The sequence below is a fragment of the Leucopleurus acutus genome (assembly GCF_964270905.1).
Source record: "Leucopleurus acutus genome assembly, chromosome: 5".
NCBI lineage: Eukaryota > Metazoa > Chordata > Mammalia > Artiodactyla > Delphinidae > Leucopleurus > Leucopleurus acutus.
This window is the reverse complement of record NC_139147.1, coordinates 121776479-121790371: the sequence shown is the minus strand read 5'-3', so window position 1 is coordinate 121790371 and position 13893 is coordinate 121776479. Positions and strand designations below refer to the sequence as shown.

Sequence of the window (13893 nt, the reverse complement as noted above, 5' to 3'; positions counted from 1 at the left end):
CATTGCGAAAGCAGTTAACAGGAAGATAAAAGATGTAGTAAGCACAGTCTATTTAAAAACATTTTAATTTTTCCTTTATTTTTTCTTTTAAATCAGGAACTTAACTTTTATTTCTAAAAGATAATTCTTATTTAATTTTGGCATTTAATTATGTAGTATGGTAAACTAAACATGATTATTTAAATAAAACTTATCTTGTAGATAAACACAAGAGAAAAAAAGATCAGAAAAATACAAAAGAGAAAAAGATCAGATGGCACCGGTCCGACAGGAAAAGCAAGCTACTGGATTGAACAGGTCGGTAAAACTACTTGTAGAATGTGTTACTCTATTATCAGATCATTAAGATATTTTTAAATATCCTGAAAACAAATTCAGATTCAAAAGGCAAAGCCAGAACCATTCACTGTGTTTATTAAAATACAATCTCTCAGTAAGCCTCACACAGCAAGAGAGGCCCAACTTACCCTAACATGACCTCAGATTCAGAAGCCTGCCAAAGAATTTTCATAGAAATAGCAACCAAATGTCGCTTATACCTACTGTTCAAAGAAATATAAAATAAAACAAAGCTTACTAGATATTTGAGGACTTAAATTTGTTAAGTAAAATTTTTTTAAAAAATGGGGCAAACGTTAAGCAGCCTTTTTAATGAAACATATAACTCCAAAATATACAAGCTACTCTCTTTTTAAGATGTTGAGGACTGAAATAATCTCTAATACCAGTTCCTTACCCTTTCACCTTTCCAGCTCCTTTTAAACTTCTTCTCATCAAGGAAGGTAAGTTCTCACATTCCCTTCTTAGCAGACATGCATTCATATGGCCCCTATAAGGAGCCATTCCAGCAACACTTTTGGGAAAACTCTGAATTCCTTCTCTTCCTACTGCCTTACCCACAAAATGCTTTCTTTTATTTCTGTTTCCAGGCTTTGAAGATCTTTTAAAACAACGTTACAAAACCTGAACAATTGGTTCCACTATAAACGTATGTACTCTGTCTAACCTCAACTGGTTCCCTGCTGTTACACAGGGATTCCAGAATCATCTCTAGATTATAAGGGATTAAAAATAGTACAAAACAGGCTCTAATCAACAATACTCTCCAAATGGAGAACTCATAAGCTCCTCTCAAAATTAAGTGGTGTTAGGCTTCCCTGGTGGCGCAGTGGTTAAGAACCTGCCTGCCAATGCAGGGGATACAGGTTCAAGCCCTGGTCTGGGAAGATCGTACATGCCACAGAGCAACTAAGCCCGTGTGCCACAACTACTGAGCTCACATGCCACAACTACTGAAGCTTGCACGCCTAGAGTCCGTGCTCTGCAACAAGAGAAGCCTCCACAATAAGAAGCCCGCGCACCACAACGAAGAGTAGCCCCTGCTTGCCGCAACTAGATAAAGCCCACGCACAGCAACGAAGACCCAACGCAGCCAAAAAAATAATTAATTTTTTTAAAAATTAAGTGCTGTTTATGCAAGGAATCCAAAGTTTTTGTGACATGTAAAAATCAATCAATGTAGCTCACCATATTCATGGGCTAAAATTACTCCCACCATATATAATCACTGCAATAGGTGCAGGAAAAAAACATTTACCAAAATCCACCATTCATTATCAAAGCACTCAGAAAACTTAGAAGGGAAACTTACTCAACCAGTTGCAGGGTGGCTATGAAAATTCTACCAGCTAACATCATACCTAATAATAAAAGACAATACTTTCCTCCTAAGATCAAGAACAAGGCAAGGATTTCTGCTCTCTCCATTTCTACTTAACCTTGAACTGGAAGTCCTAATCAGTGATGTTAGGAAAGAAAAAGAAATACAAATTGGAAAGGAAAAGTTAAACTTTTATTTACAGATGACGTGAGAGTATATAAGGGAAATCCTAAAAAATCCACAAAAGAATTACTAGAAATAAGTTTCACAAGGGAGCAGGCTACAAAAAATACAAAAACCAACTGTGTGTCTACATACTCGCAAAGAACAACTAGATACTGAAATTAAAAATACCATTTACAGGGACTTCCCTGGCAGTCCAGTGGCTAAGACTCCACACTTCCACTGCAGGGGGCACATGTTTGCTCCCTGGTCAGGGAACTAAGACCTTACATCCCACATGCCACGCAGCGTGGCCAAAAAAAGAAAAAAGAAAAGAAGAAAAAAGACACCACCAATAACAAAAATATCACTCACACACAAAAAAAAAAAATCCTGGAACTAATACATGATTATAGCAAGGTTGCAGGATACAAGGTTAATAAATAAAAGTCAACTGCTTTCTTATATACCAACAATGAATAACTGGAGTTTGAAACTATGAACACAAGGCCATCTACATTAGCACCAAAAAATGAAATACTTAAGGATATATCCAATATGTATAAGATCTACATGTGGAAAACTACCAAATTGTGATGAAAGAAATCAGAGATCTAATTAATGGAGAGAGAAGTCCACGTTTATGCATAGAAGAATTAATATTGTTAAGATGTCAGTTATTCCCACTGATGTACAGAGTCAATGCAATCTCAATCAAAATCCCAGCAAGTTATTTTGTAGATATCAACAAACTGACTCTAAAGTTTACACGGAGAGGCAAAAGACCCAGAATAGCCAACACAATATTGAAGAAGAAAAGTTGAAGGACTGATACCACCCAACCTCAAGACTCACAGTCATCAAGGCAGTGTGGTATCAGCAAAAAAATAAGAAAATAGATCAGTGGAATAGAATAGAGAGTCCAGAAAAAGACCTACACAAATACTTTCAACTAGACTTTGACAAAGGAGCAAAGGCAATTCAATGGAGAAAGGACAGTCTTTTCAACAAATGAGGATGAAACAACCAGACATCCACATGCAGAAAAAAAAAAAAGAATTAGACACATACTTTACACCTGTCACAAAATGAACTCAAAATGAATCACAGACCTAAATGTAAACTGTAAAACTCCTAGAAGAAAAATAAGAGAAAAATCTAACTGACCTTCAGTGTGGTAATGACTTTATAGATACAACACCAAAAAGTGTGATCCATGAAAAAAAAAAAAAAATGAGGCTTTAATGTTGGACTTCATTAAGATGAAAACTTCTCTGTGAAAGATAACTGTTTCTCTAACTACCAGATAAGGAATGTCAAGCCTTTGTGTATCCTTACAAGAAACATGATACGTGTGCTTGTTACGTCACTTCTTTTTAAATAAATGGTTATTCGGCACATTGTTCTGCACTTTGCTTTTGTTAATAATGTGTCTTTGTAGATCATTCCATACTTGTACACAGCTTTCTCACTCCCAATTTTACATCTGCATAGAACCCCATTAGATGTATTGAACATAATCTATTTAGCCAGATCTTACTGATGGATTTACAATGTTGCCAATATTTTGCTATTACATACAATACTACAAAGATTAAATGTTATTTCCCAAATTTATAAACATATCAGTAGAATACATTCCTAAAACTGGGACCACTTGGTCAAAGGAAATGTGAATGTTAAATTAATAAATACTGTGAAATTGCTTCCCATAAAGGTTATGCTCCCACCAGCAGTATAAGAGAGCACATTATCCTACACCCTCGACAACAGTGTTTTATCAAACTTCTTAATACTCGCCAGCCTTATAGAGTGAAAAATGGTACTCAAGTGTAATTTTAAATTACGTATGGTTTGTGAATGAGGTAGAGTGCCTTTTTATCTGTGTTAAGAACCATTAATACTTTTCGGTGAACTGTTTATTCATAAGTTTTGCCATTTCCTAAAAATTGGATTGTTGGGTAGATTGTTCCTTTCATCACAATACAATATTTCTCTTTGTCCCTTTAATAGCTTGAGGCTGTTAATATATTTATTTAGTATCAATATTGTTTTGCTCATGGTACATCTTTGGCCATTTTTTTGTTTTTAATCTTCCTTAGATTTAAGACTTGTGAAAATATTTTTAGTTCCAAAACAACTTTCTCGGTGTTCCAACTGTATCCTCTTGAGAGTTCCATTCTTCTTTCTTCCTGTCATGCTCTCTCTTACCTTTCCATTAGTTCTGCCTCCATAGGAGGAATCTGATTATCCAGGGATATTCCCTCTTTTGAGTTGCTGCATTCCTTTTAGTAGGCTGTCATTTCCATAGCTGTAGGCTACTGCAATCTCTTGGACAGTGCAGAACTGGCAGTGAGTAAAAGATACACATATTTTTCAATCTGATGTGCAAGCAATGAAGGAGCTGGCAAGGTGGCACTGCTAGCTCTGCTGAGGACATAAAGGAGCAAGAGGAGGATACACGGCAGGGCTCATCTACCTGCAGAGACACAAGCAATTCAGCCCACAGCAGCTGCCTGAGAAACACATACAGCTTACAGGCAAATATGGCCTCTTTCACATGCCAGAACCACCCAAAGATATTAGCCCAAGAAACAGCATGTACCTCTCAGATAATGAAGGAATCCCTGACTTCAACAAAGGTTCCGCTGGGCTTTCAACACTAGAGATAATGAAGCCCTGAGTTACACTATCTTTTTCTTTCATTTTAAAAAATAATACAGGGCTTCCCTGGTGGTGCAGTGGTTAAGAATCTGTTTGCCAATGCAGGGGACATGGTTTCGATCCCTGGTCCGGGAAGATCCCACATGCCGCGGAGCAACTAAGCCCATGAGCCACAACTACTGAGCCTGCACTCTAGAGCCCGTGAGCCACAACTACTGAGCCCACGAGCCACAACTACTGAACCCGAGAGCCACAACTACTGAAGCCCACACATCTAGAGCCCATGTTCTGCAATAAGAGAAGTCACCACGATGAGAAGCCCACACACCGCCATGAAGAGTAGACCCCGCTCGCCTCAACTAAAGAAAGCCCGTGCGCAGCAACGAAGACCCAACACAGCCGGAAATAAATTTATAATAAAGTAAAATAAAATAAAAAATAATACACAATTATATGATTTATGACAAGGATATACGAATACTCAACTGCTTTCGAATCCTCTGCTACTCGCCTGGTTATGGCAGAATAAAATCATCTTCAGGCTTGTTCTTATTTTAATTAATTATGTAACTTTTAGACCTCCAACTCTTAGATAGATGCCCTAAGACAAAAAGCTCAGAAACCTTCCTCACTGAATACCTTAACACTTTGTTTCAAAAGGCATTCAAGGCAAGTTCCTTCTTTATACATTTCTCAAAGGTTAGATAAATAAATATTTGCATTAAAAGTCTGGAAATGCTATGGCAAAACAAGCTCTTGCAGTTCAATATGTACTTAGTATGCAAAAGGGAAGGGAGGGGAGGGATAAATTAGGAGTTTGGGGTTAGCAGATACAAACTACTATATATAAAATAGATAAACAACAAGGTCCTACTGTATAGCACAGGGAACTATATTCAACAACTTGTAATAACCTATAATGGAAAAAATATGAAAAGGAATATATTTATATGTATAACTGAATCACTTTGATGTACACCAGAAACTAACACAATGTTGTAAATTAACTATATTTCAATAAAAAATAAACTTTTAAAAATTTACTGAATATATATAACTGCGCTAGATGCCAAGCTAGACTCTAAAGACAAAAATATGAAAAAAGACCCTGGGTTTCCCTGGTGGTACAATGGTTAAGAATCCATCTGCCAGTGCAGGGGACACAGGTTCGAGCCCTGGTCCAAGAAGATCCCACATGCCGCGGAGCAACTAAGCCCGCAAGCCACAACTACTGAGCCCACGTGCTGCAAGTACTGAAGCATGTGCTCCTAGAGCCCGTGCTCAGCAACAAGAGCCCGTGCTCACCACAACGAAGAGAAGCCCCCGCTCGCCACAACTGGAGAAAGCCTGCACACGGCAACTGAAGACCCAATGCAGCCAAAAATAAAATAAATAAAATATAAATAAATTTATATATATAAAAAAAAGACGCTGTCCTTAAAGAGCTCAGAGTCTAGTAAAAAAACAAAGGACAATCTTATAAAGAAACACAATATAATGTGATAAGGACAATCACAAAGTATCTACAGCGTCCAAAGGTTAACACAAAGGAGGCTCAGTAACAAGGAGGTACAGAGGAATTCGTGCTCAGCTAGATTTTAAAGCATAAACAGGAATTTGCCCAGTGGCCAAGGGAATTATAGGTAGAAGGAAAGACACGCATTCTTTCAGCAAAGTTCCAGTTTGGGACAGCTACTATGGAATAGTTACTTTGAAGTATCTATTCTACAGAAACAGTGATGAATAAGATAAAAAAGGTCTCTGACTTCATGGAGTCAGGTGGGGACCAATAAGTAAATCAGTAAAATTAAAGTCCAGTGTGATAAATACTGCAATCAGGATAAGTAGAGAGTATTAGAGGCTTATGGGCCAAGTGGGTGTAAGACCTAAACTTAGATGCTAGGAATGAACAGAAATTAGCCAGGTGAAATGTATATCTATCAGGAGTGAAGTGAGGATGCTGCCAGAGAGGTATGGCATTATAGGTACAGAGAAGAGAATACAGAAAGACAGAGAGAGAGAGAGAGAGAGAGAGAGAGAGAAAAGGGAGGGGAGGGGAGGGGAGGGAGAAGAGGGACAGACAGACAGAGAGAATGTAGTTCAGTGTAGCAGAAGCATAAATGTCTGAGATAAGGCTAAAGATGAAAGCAAGAACCATATCATGAAGGATCTTTTAAACTGGAGTTTGGACTTTATCTTGAGGGCAATAAGGAACAAAAAATGTTTTTTTAACTTGGGAAGCCTTGTTCAGATCTGTGTTTGAGAAAAAGTCTGTAGCTATAGTACAGTGAATGAAATAGAAAGACATAAAATCTCAAAGCAAGTAAAACAGCTACAGTAATCCAGGAAATAGTTTATCGTAGTCTGAACTAAGATAATAGCAGTGGAATAGAGAAAGTGGGTGGGGAGAACTGAGATATGTAGCTGGAATCAACAAGTCTTGTAAGTGATTTGACTGGGAGCAGAGAGGTCAAAAAAGGAGTCAAAGATGATGCTTCAGTTTCTGGTTTGGGCAAAGGGTGAAAGGTACTACTGTACTATCCAGTAAGATAAAGAAAAGGGAAAGTAGGTTTTGAGAGGGTGAAATAATCACTTTAATTATGGACAGACTGAGTCTGAGATGCACATGTTATTCAAATGAAGGTGTCCCATAAGCAGTTAAATATACAAAAACTCAATACAAAGGTTTGGGCCGGAGGTACAGATTTGAGAATCAACCATACACAAAGTAAAAGCAGTGAGAATAGATGAAATTGCCTAGGGAAAATGTACAAGGCGAGGAAAAAAAACTAAGACAAAAACCCCATGGAGGGCTTCCCTGGTGGCGCAGTGGTTGAGAGTCCGCCTGCCGATGCAGGGGACACGGGTTCGTGCCCCGGTCCGGGAAGATCCCACATGCCGCGGAGCGGCTGGGCCCGTGAGCCATGGCCGCTGAGCCTGCGCGTCCGGAGCCTGTGCTCCGCAAGGGGAGAGGCCACAACAGTGAGAGGCCCGCATACCGCAAAAAACAACAACAACAACAAAAAAAAACCCAGGAGACACTAACATTTAGAAGACAAACAAAAGAAGAGCTAGGAGAGTAGACTGAAGGGAATGGCCAAAAAGGAAGATGAAAATATTAACAAGAGGAAAAGGAGTAAGCACTTAATGAATGCTTACTATCTGCTAGGGTTGTACTAAGTGATTTACGTGCACTACCTCATTTAATCCTTACATACCCTATGAGCAATTTACCATTATTATCTGCATCGTTACAGATGTGACATTTTGGCTTAGAGATCACCTTGCTCAGATTTACACATTTGGTGGAGTATAAGAAGTGCAACCAAGATTACACCCTCATCCTCCAGAGCCCTTGTTCTTAACCACTACACTGTACTGCTTCCTGTAAGACTTAAAAAGTCGTATCACAGACACAAAGAGAAACAGTGATTCAAAAAGAAAGACACCACCCTAGTAACGATGAGCTCGCTTAGCACCAAGACCTTGATTTCTAACAACATTCTCTATAAAAAGGAACCAGGACTCTTTTGGAAAATGGTTGATCTGAGGAATGGGCTGGAAATATGTCAAAGGGACACAGAAAAGCAACTGAACGCTCCCAAAGGCCATAGTCCTAACAATTTGAACAAAAAAACTGAAGTAGTATCGGACTATGACCCAGACTGTACACCAAATATCCATGAGTGCATACTGGTATAAAGAAAGAATTAACTAACTAAATAAATAAATGGGGGAGAAGAGACAAATCTAGGGTGGAAGAATTCCAAACAAATCATGTAGGTATTCACAACTCAAAGAAGTAGAGCAAACTCTCCACTCCTCAAGTGTGAGCTCCACATAATGAATTCCTTCCAAAGACTATGGTATGGAAAGGGGGAAGGGGTAGTAGAGAGTGCCTTTACAGTAGAGAAACATGACAAACACTACATCAGCCAAGTGACCAAGGTTCACACCAATAATGATAAGTCATTTTGATACCCTTAATATGTTGTGATGAAAATGGCCCTTTATCTCTGTGGTCTTTCTCTCAAAAACCTATAACCCCAATCTAAGTATGAGAAAAACAATTAGAAAAATCCCAATTCTGGGACAGTCTACAAAATACCTAACCAGTACACCTCAAAACTGTCAAGTTATTAAAAACATGGGAAGTCTGAGATACTGTCACAGCCAAAAGAAGCAAAGGATGCATGATCATGAAATGTAATGTGGTATCCTGAATGCTCTCCTGGAACAGAAAAAGGACATTAGCTACAAACTAAGGAAGTCTGAATAAAGCATGAACTTGTATTCATTATAATGTATCAATACTGGCTCATTCATTATAAAATCTGTACTAGAATAATGTAGGATGTCAACAGTAGGGAAACTGAGTGAGGGGTTTATGAGACCTCTCTGTACTATTTCTGTGATTTCTCTATAAACCTAAAACTGTTCTAAAATTAAAAGGTTATTTTTAAAGGGTGGGGGGCACATTAACTGTGCCAAAAGCTGATAAACCGCAAACAAAAAAAGACAAAATCAAGGGCAGTTTCAATGGATTAATGGAGTCAAAAGCCAGATTACATTGGGCAGAGAAGTGAATGAAAGCTGAGAATGGGGCTGTAGTGTATAGCTTCTTTCAAGAAGTCTGATAATGATGGGGAGAACAAATGAGGGCTGGAAGGAGAGATTAAGTTGAAGAAAATGTTTTTTGTTTAAATCAAGGTATAATTCACATACCCCAAAATTCACTGATTTCCAGTATATACACAAGGTTATATAGCTACAACCACTATTTCCAGAACCTTTTCATGGTAAATGGTAAAATTAAAGAAGGCTTAGACAAGTTGAATATGTTCATAAATAAGAAGACATAGCATTGTTAAGATGTCAATAAAACCAAAGTGAGTTAGAGATTCAATGCAATCTCTATCAAAAATCTAACAGCCTGGGCTTCCCTGGTGGCGCAGTGGTTAAGAATCCGCCTGCCAATGCAGGGGACACGGGTTTGAGCCCTGGTCCGGGAAGATCCCACATGCCGCGGAGCAACTAAGCCCGTGCGCCACAACTACTGAGCCTGCGCTCTAGAGCCCGCGAGGCACAACTACTGAAGCCCGTGTGCCACAACTACTGAAGCCCACGCGCCTAGAGCCTGTGCTCTGCAACAAGAGAAGCCACCACAATGAGAAGTCTGTGCCCCGCAACAAAGAGTAGCCCCCACTCACTGCAACTAGAGAAAGCCCGCGTGCAGCAGCGAAGACCCAATGCAGCCAAAAGTTAATGAATAAATAAATAAATTTTTTTTTAAATCTAACAGCCTTTTCCACAGAAATGGGAAATGTAATCTTCAAATTCATGCGGAATTGCAAGAGATCCTAAATAGCCAAAACAATCTCAAAGAAGAATAAAGTAGGAGGACTCACACTTTTTGACTTTGAAACATACTACAAAACTACAGTAATTAAAACATTATGGTATTGATATAGGGACAGACATATAGACCAATGCAATAGAATAAAAAGTCCAGAAGTAAATCCTCACATATATGGCCAACTGATTTTTGACAGGGGTGCTAAGACCATTCGTTGGTCAAAGGACAGTCTTTTTGACAAATGGTACTGGGAAAACTGGATATCCTCATGTCAGTTTGACCCTGACTTTGTATCATATACAAAAATTAACTCAAAATGGATCAAAGACCTAAACCAAAGAGCTAAAACTTTAAAATTCATGGAAGAAAACATTGGGGAAAATTTTCGTGACACTGGATTTGGCAACCACTAAATGGAAATGACACCAAAAGCATAGGCAATAGTAGAAAAAATAGATTAACTGGACTTCATCAAAACAAAGAAGTTTTGCACATCAAAGGATACTATCAAGGAAGCAAAAAGACAACCTGATGAATGGGAGAAAATTTTTGCAAATCATTTATCTCATAAGGAATTAATATCCAGAACATAAAAACTTCTAGAACTCAACAACAAAGAACAAAAAATCCAATTCAAAAATGGGCAAAAGACTTGAGTAGACATTTCTTCAAAGAACATATATGAATAGCAAATAAGCACATGAAAATACGTTCAATATTACTAGTCATTAGGGAACTGCAAATCAAACCCACAATAAGATATCACTTCACACCTATAACGATGGCTATAACAAGTTAAGTGTTGGCAAGAATGTGAAGAAACTGGAACCCTTGTGCACTGCTGATGGGAATGTAAAATGGTACAGCTGCTGTAAAAATCGAAATGGCAATTCCTCAAAAATTTAAAAATAATTCTGTTATTTCACCCATATGACATATGACCCAGCAATTCCACTTTTGGAATATATCCGAAAGAACTAAATCAGGGTTCAAAAAGATATCTGTACTCCCGGTTCACAGCAGCATCACTCACAATAGCTAAAATATGGAAGCAACCCATGTGTCCACTGATGGATGAATGGATAAGCAAAATGTGGAACGGAATGGTATTCAGCCTTAAAAAGGAAGGGAATTCGGCCATATGCTACCCCATGGGTGAAACTTGAGGACACTAAGCAAAATAAGCCAGTCACAAAAAGACAAATACTGTATAATTCTACTTATATGAGGTACGTAGAGTAGTGAAAATCATAGATACAGAAAGTAGAATGGTTCTTGCCAGAGGTTTAAAGGAGGAGGAGAAAATAGGGAATTGTTTAATGGGTGTAGAATTTTAGTTTTGCAAGATGACGAGTTACGGATATGAATGGTGTTGATGGTTGCACAATATGAATGTACTTAAATGCCACCAAACTGTGTACTTAAAAATGGTTGAAGTGGTAAATTTTATGTTATGTGTGTTTTACCACAATTTAAAAAAACTGGGGAAAAAATGACAAGCATCAAGGCTTCAAGTATCTCTTTCATTGCTTCATAATACATTTTAATTCTTAGAATACTTCTACAGACCATTTCTACTCTTAAACTAGCAATTTTTATACTGAAATACAGATTTCTCTAGCCTTCTCTCCACCTTAGACATACATAGCCCACCTTAGACATAAAGCCTTTGAGGAAGCTGATGGTTCTCTCATAGCTATCTGTATTGTAATAGTAGACACTTTTGTTTTTACCTGTATATATGTATAATGGAAAAATTTAAACATATACAAAGGAAGAGAGAAAAGAATAATGAAACCCCGTATAACTATCACCCAGCTTAAACCATTAACCAACTCACAGAGAATTCTGTTTTATCTATAATTCCACTCACTTTACTCTTCTTCCCTCACTGGATTATTCTGAAGCCAATCCCAAACACCATATCATTTCAACCATAAAGATTTCAGATGTTATTTCTACATACTAAAAGATACTGTTGAAAGATATATGGTGAAAGATACTGACAAGTGTCCTGCACAAATTCTTGTATGGATGGATCAGATTTCTGATATAAGCATTCCCCCAGTAAACCATCTACTTTACACAAAGGAATTACATATATATTCATTCATTCTACTGTATTCCTTACAAGTTAAACCACTAGCAAATAGAATCTCTCAAAACTAACTCTCTCTCTCTCTCTCTCTCTCTCTCTCTCTCTCTCCCCCTCTCCCCCTGTCAGAGGTAACTGACTTTTATATGATAAAAGTTCTTTGGAATACGACAGTTCTTTGGGATATAACACAGTAATATTATATAATTATTATACATAAAGTAATTCTTCATTTAACTGCTTATTTTATATAGCAAATGCAATAAAACTAGCTCAAGGCAGAAAATTTTTATTCAACTGTCCTTACCTTTTGTTGGACTGAGATTCTGATCTATAAATCCTCTTAATTCTGCATTTGTAGAAGTCAAACCAACCTGAATAAAACAGTTTAAAAAATTATACATAGGATCTTAAATAATATGTGATCACTTAATAAGCTATTATTATTTAATAACCTTCCATCAGAGGTCCATATCAAATATTATACATTGTCACACAAAGGTGAGTTAATGATATCAACTATAGGAGCTGGATTAAAACATTGTCATTTTGCTTGAAATGGGAAAAATAATGCACTGTCCAGATCAAGATAAAAATTAATGAAATAATGTTACTTATGAGCAGATGTGAGATCTACAGATTTCACTGATGGTTTTTTTTTGAAAGCAAGTAATCTGGCAACCATGAAGTTGCCAAAAGATATACCAAAATTCCACCCTCATTGCTGCCCTTAATTTTTACTGTTCACAATCACTGCATATAATGCTTTTAAACATTATGACCTGTAATGGACCAAATAAAGACCATTAATACCATAACGCAGACATGAGGTCCACCGGCATTGGGTTCATCCTGCAGTTCATCAAGCCCACTATGTGTATGGCCGTGGTCAAGTCACACAAGCTCTCTATATCTCGGTCTCCTCGTCCATAAATTAGAGGCCACTAAAGGTGCTTACCAATTCAGGTTGTTAGAAAGATTAAGAAAAAGAATTCATGTAAAGCACAGGGCTTGGCACAAAGTGCTCCATCCATTTTAATGTTCATTACTGTTTGTAAGATACTTGAGGGACTACCTAAAGCAAGTGTGTTTATAAATTCTCCTTTAGACAATATATTTCTTTTAATGTGATGTCTACTGGACTACTTGGAATCATAAGCTGAATATGGTAGTATCAGCAAGCGGAGTTTTAAAATTTCATTATAGATAGAGCCAGCAGGAAAAAACCCTCTATTTTTAAAAACTTGTCACAAAGCAAGTATCCAATAAATGGTTCTACTGTTACTACTGTATTATTGTTTTAATCCTTGTAGATTTGTAACCTTGAAACATCCACGCTAATTTGGTACCCCAAACATCCTCTCAAAGTACTAACACACCGAAAGGATTTTAAGGCACATGTAGTTCTGTAAGTTTGTATCTGTGTACTTGCTTTATGTTTTTAAACTATCCACTGCTTTAACACTGTATATTCTTCAAAACTACTCATTTGATACTTTATAATTTTATAATATAAGAGCTAATTATTTCATTATTTGGGAATTCAGATGTTCTACTAACAGCTATTTCTTTTTTTCAAGAGATGCTACCAGAAATATTTCTACATATCGTTCACATCATAGAAAAGTAATTCTGATGCAAACCTATGTCTGGCATCTCATATTAAATTTTTATGGAAGCGGCTGAAGACAGAGGCATCTAAAACATAGCCTCTTAATTCTATGTAGATAATGGTGCAGATCCTTAATCCTGTCTAGCTTCTCGTGTAAGTATTCTATGAGAAGTAAACCACCTGCAACACAATTTCCAACAAAATACCACTGCATGGATTTCCAGAGCTGCTCACAAATACTAACGTTAAGCGTTCAATTTGTAAATGCCAAGAGTTTACTGTGATCACTAACATGCCTCTCCTTTTTAAGCTCTTCTACTACAAAAAAAGAGAAAGGGGAAATG

At 37.4% G+C, this 13893-nt stretch overlaps 1 protein-coding gene across 3 annotated transcripts in view; it reads right to left on the bottom strand.

Moving 5' to 3' along the window:
- The window catches only part of TFDP2 (transcription factor Dp-2), a 166649-nt gene that overhangs the window by 106826 nt on the left and 45930 nt on the right, over window positions 1-13893 (bottom strand). For all 3 annotated transcript variants that reach the window (XM_082840246.1, XM_082840247.1, XM_082840248.1), the window contains exon 3: window positions 12245-12311. In XM_082840246.1, the coding sequence (XP_082696372.1) occupies window positions 12245-12311 (67 nt within the window). The remainder of the gene's footprint in view (window positions 1-12244; window positions 12312-13893) is intronic.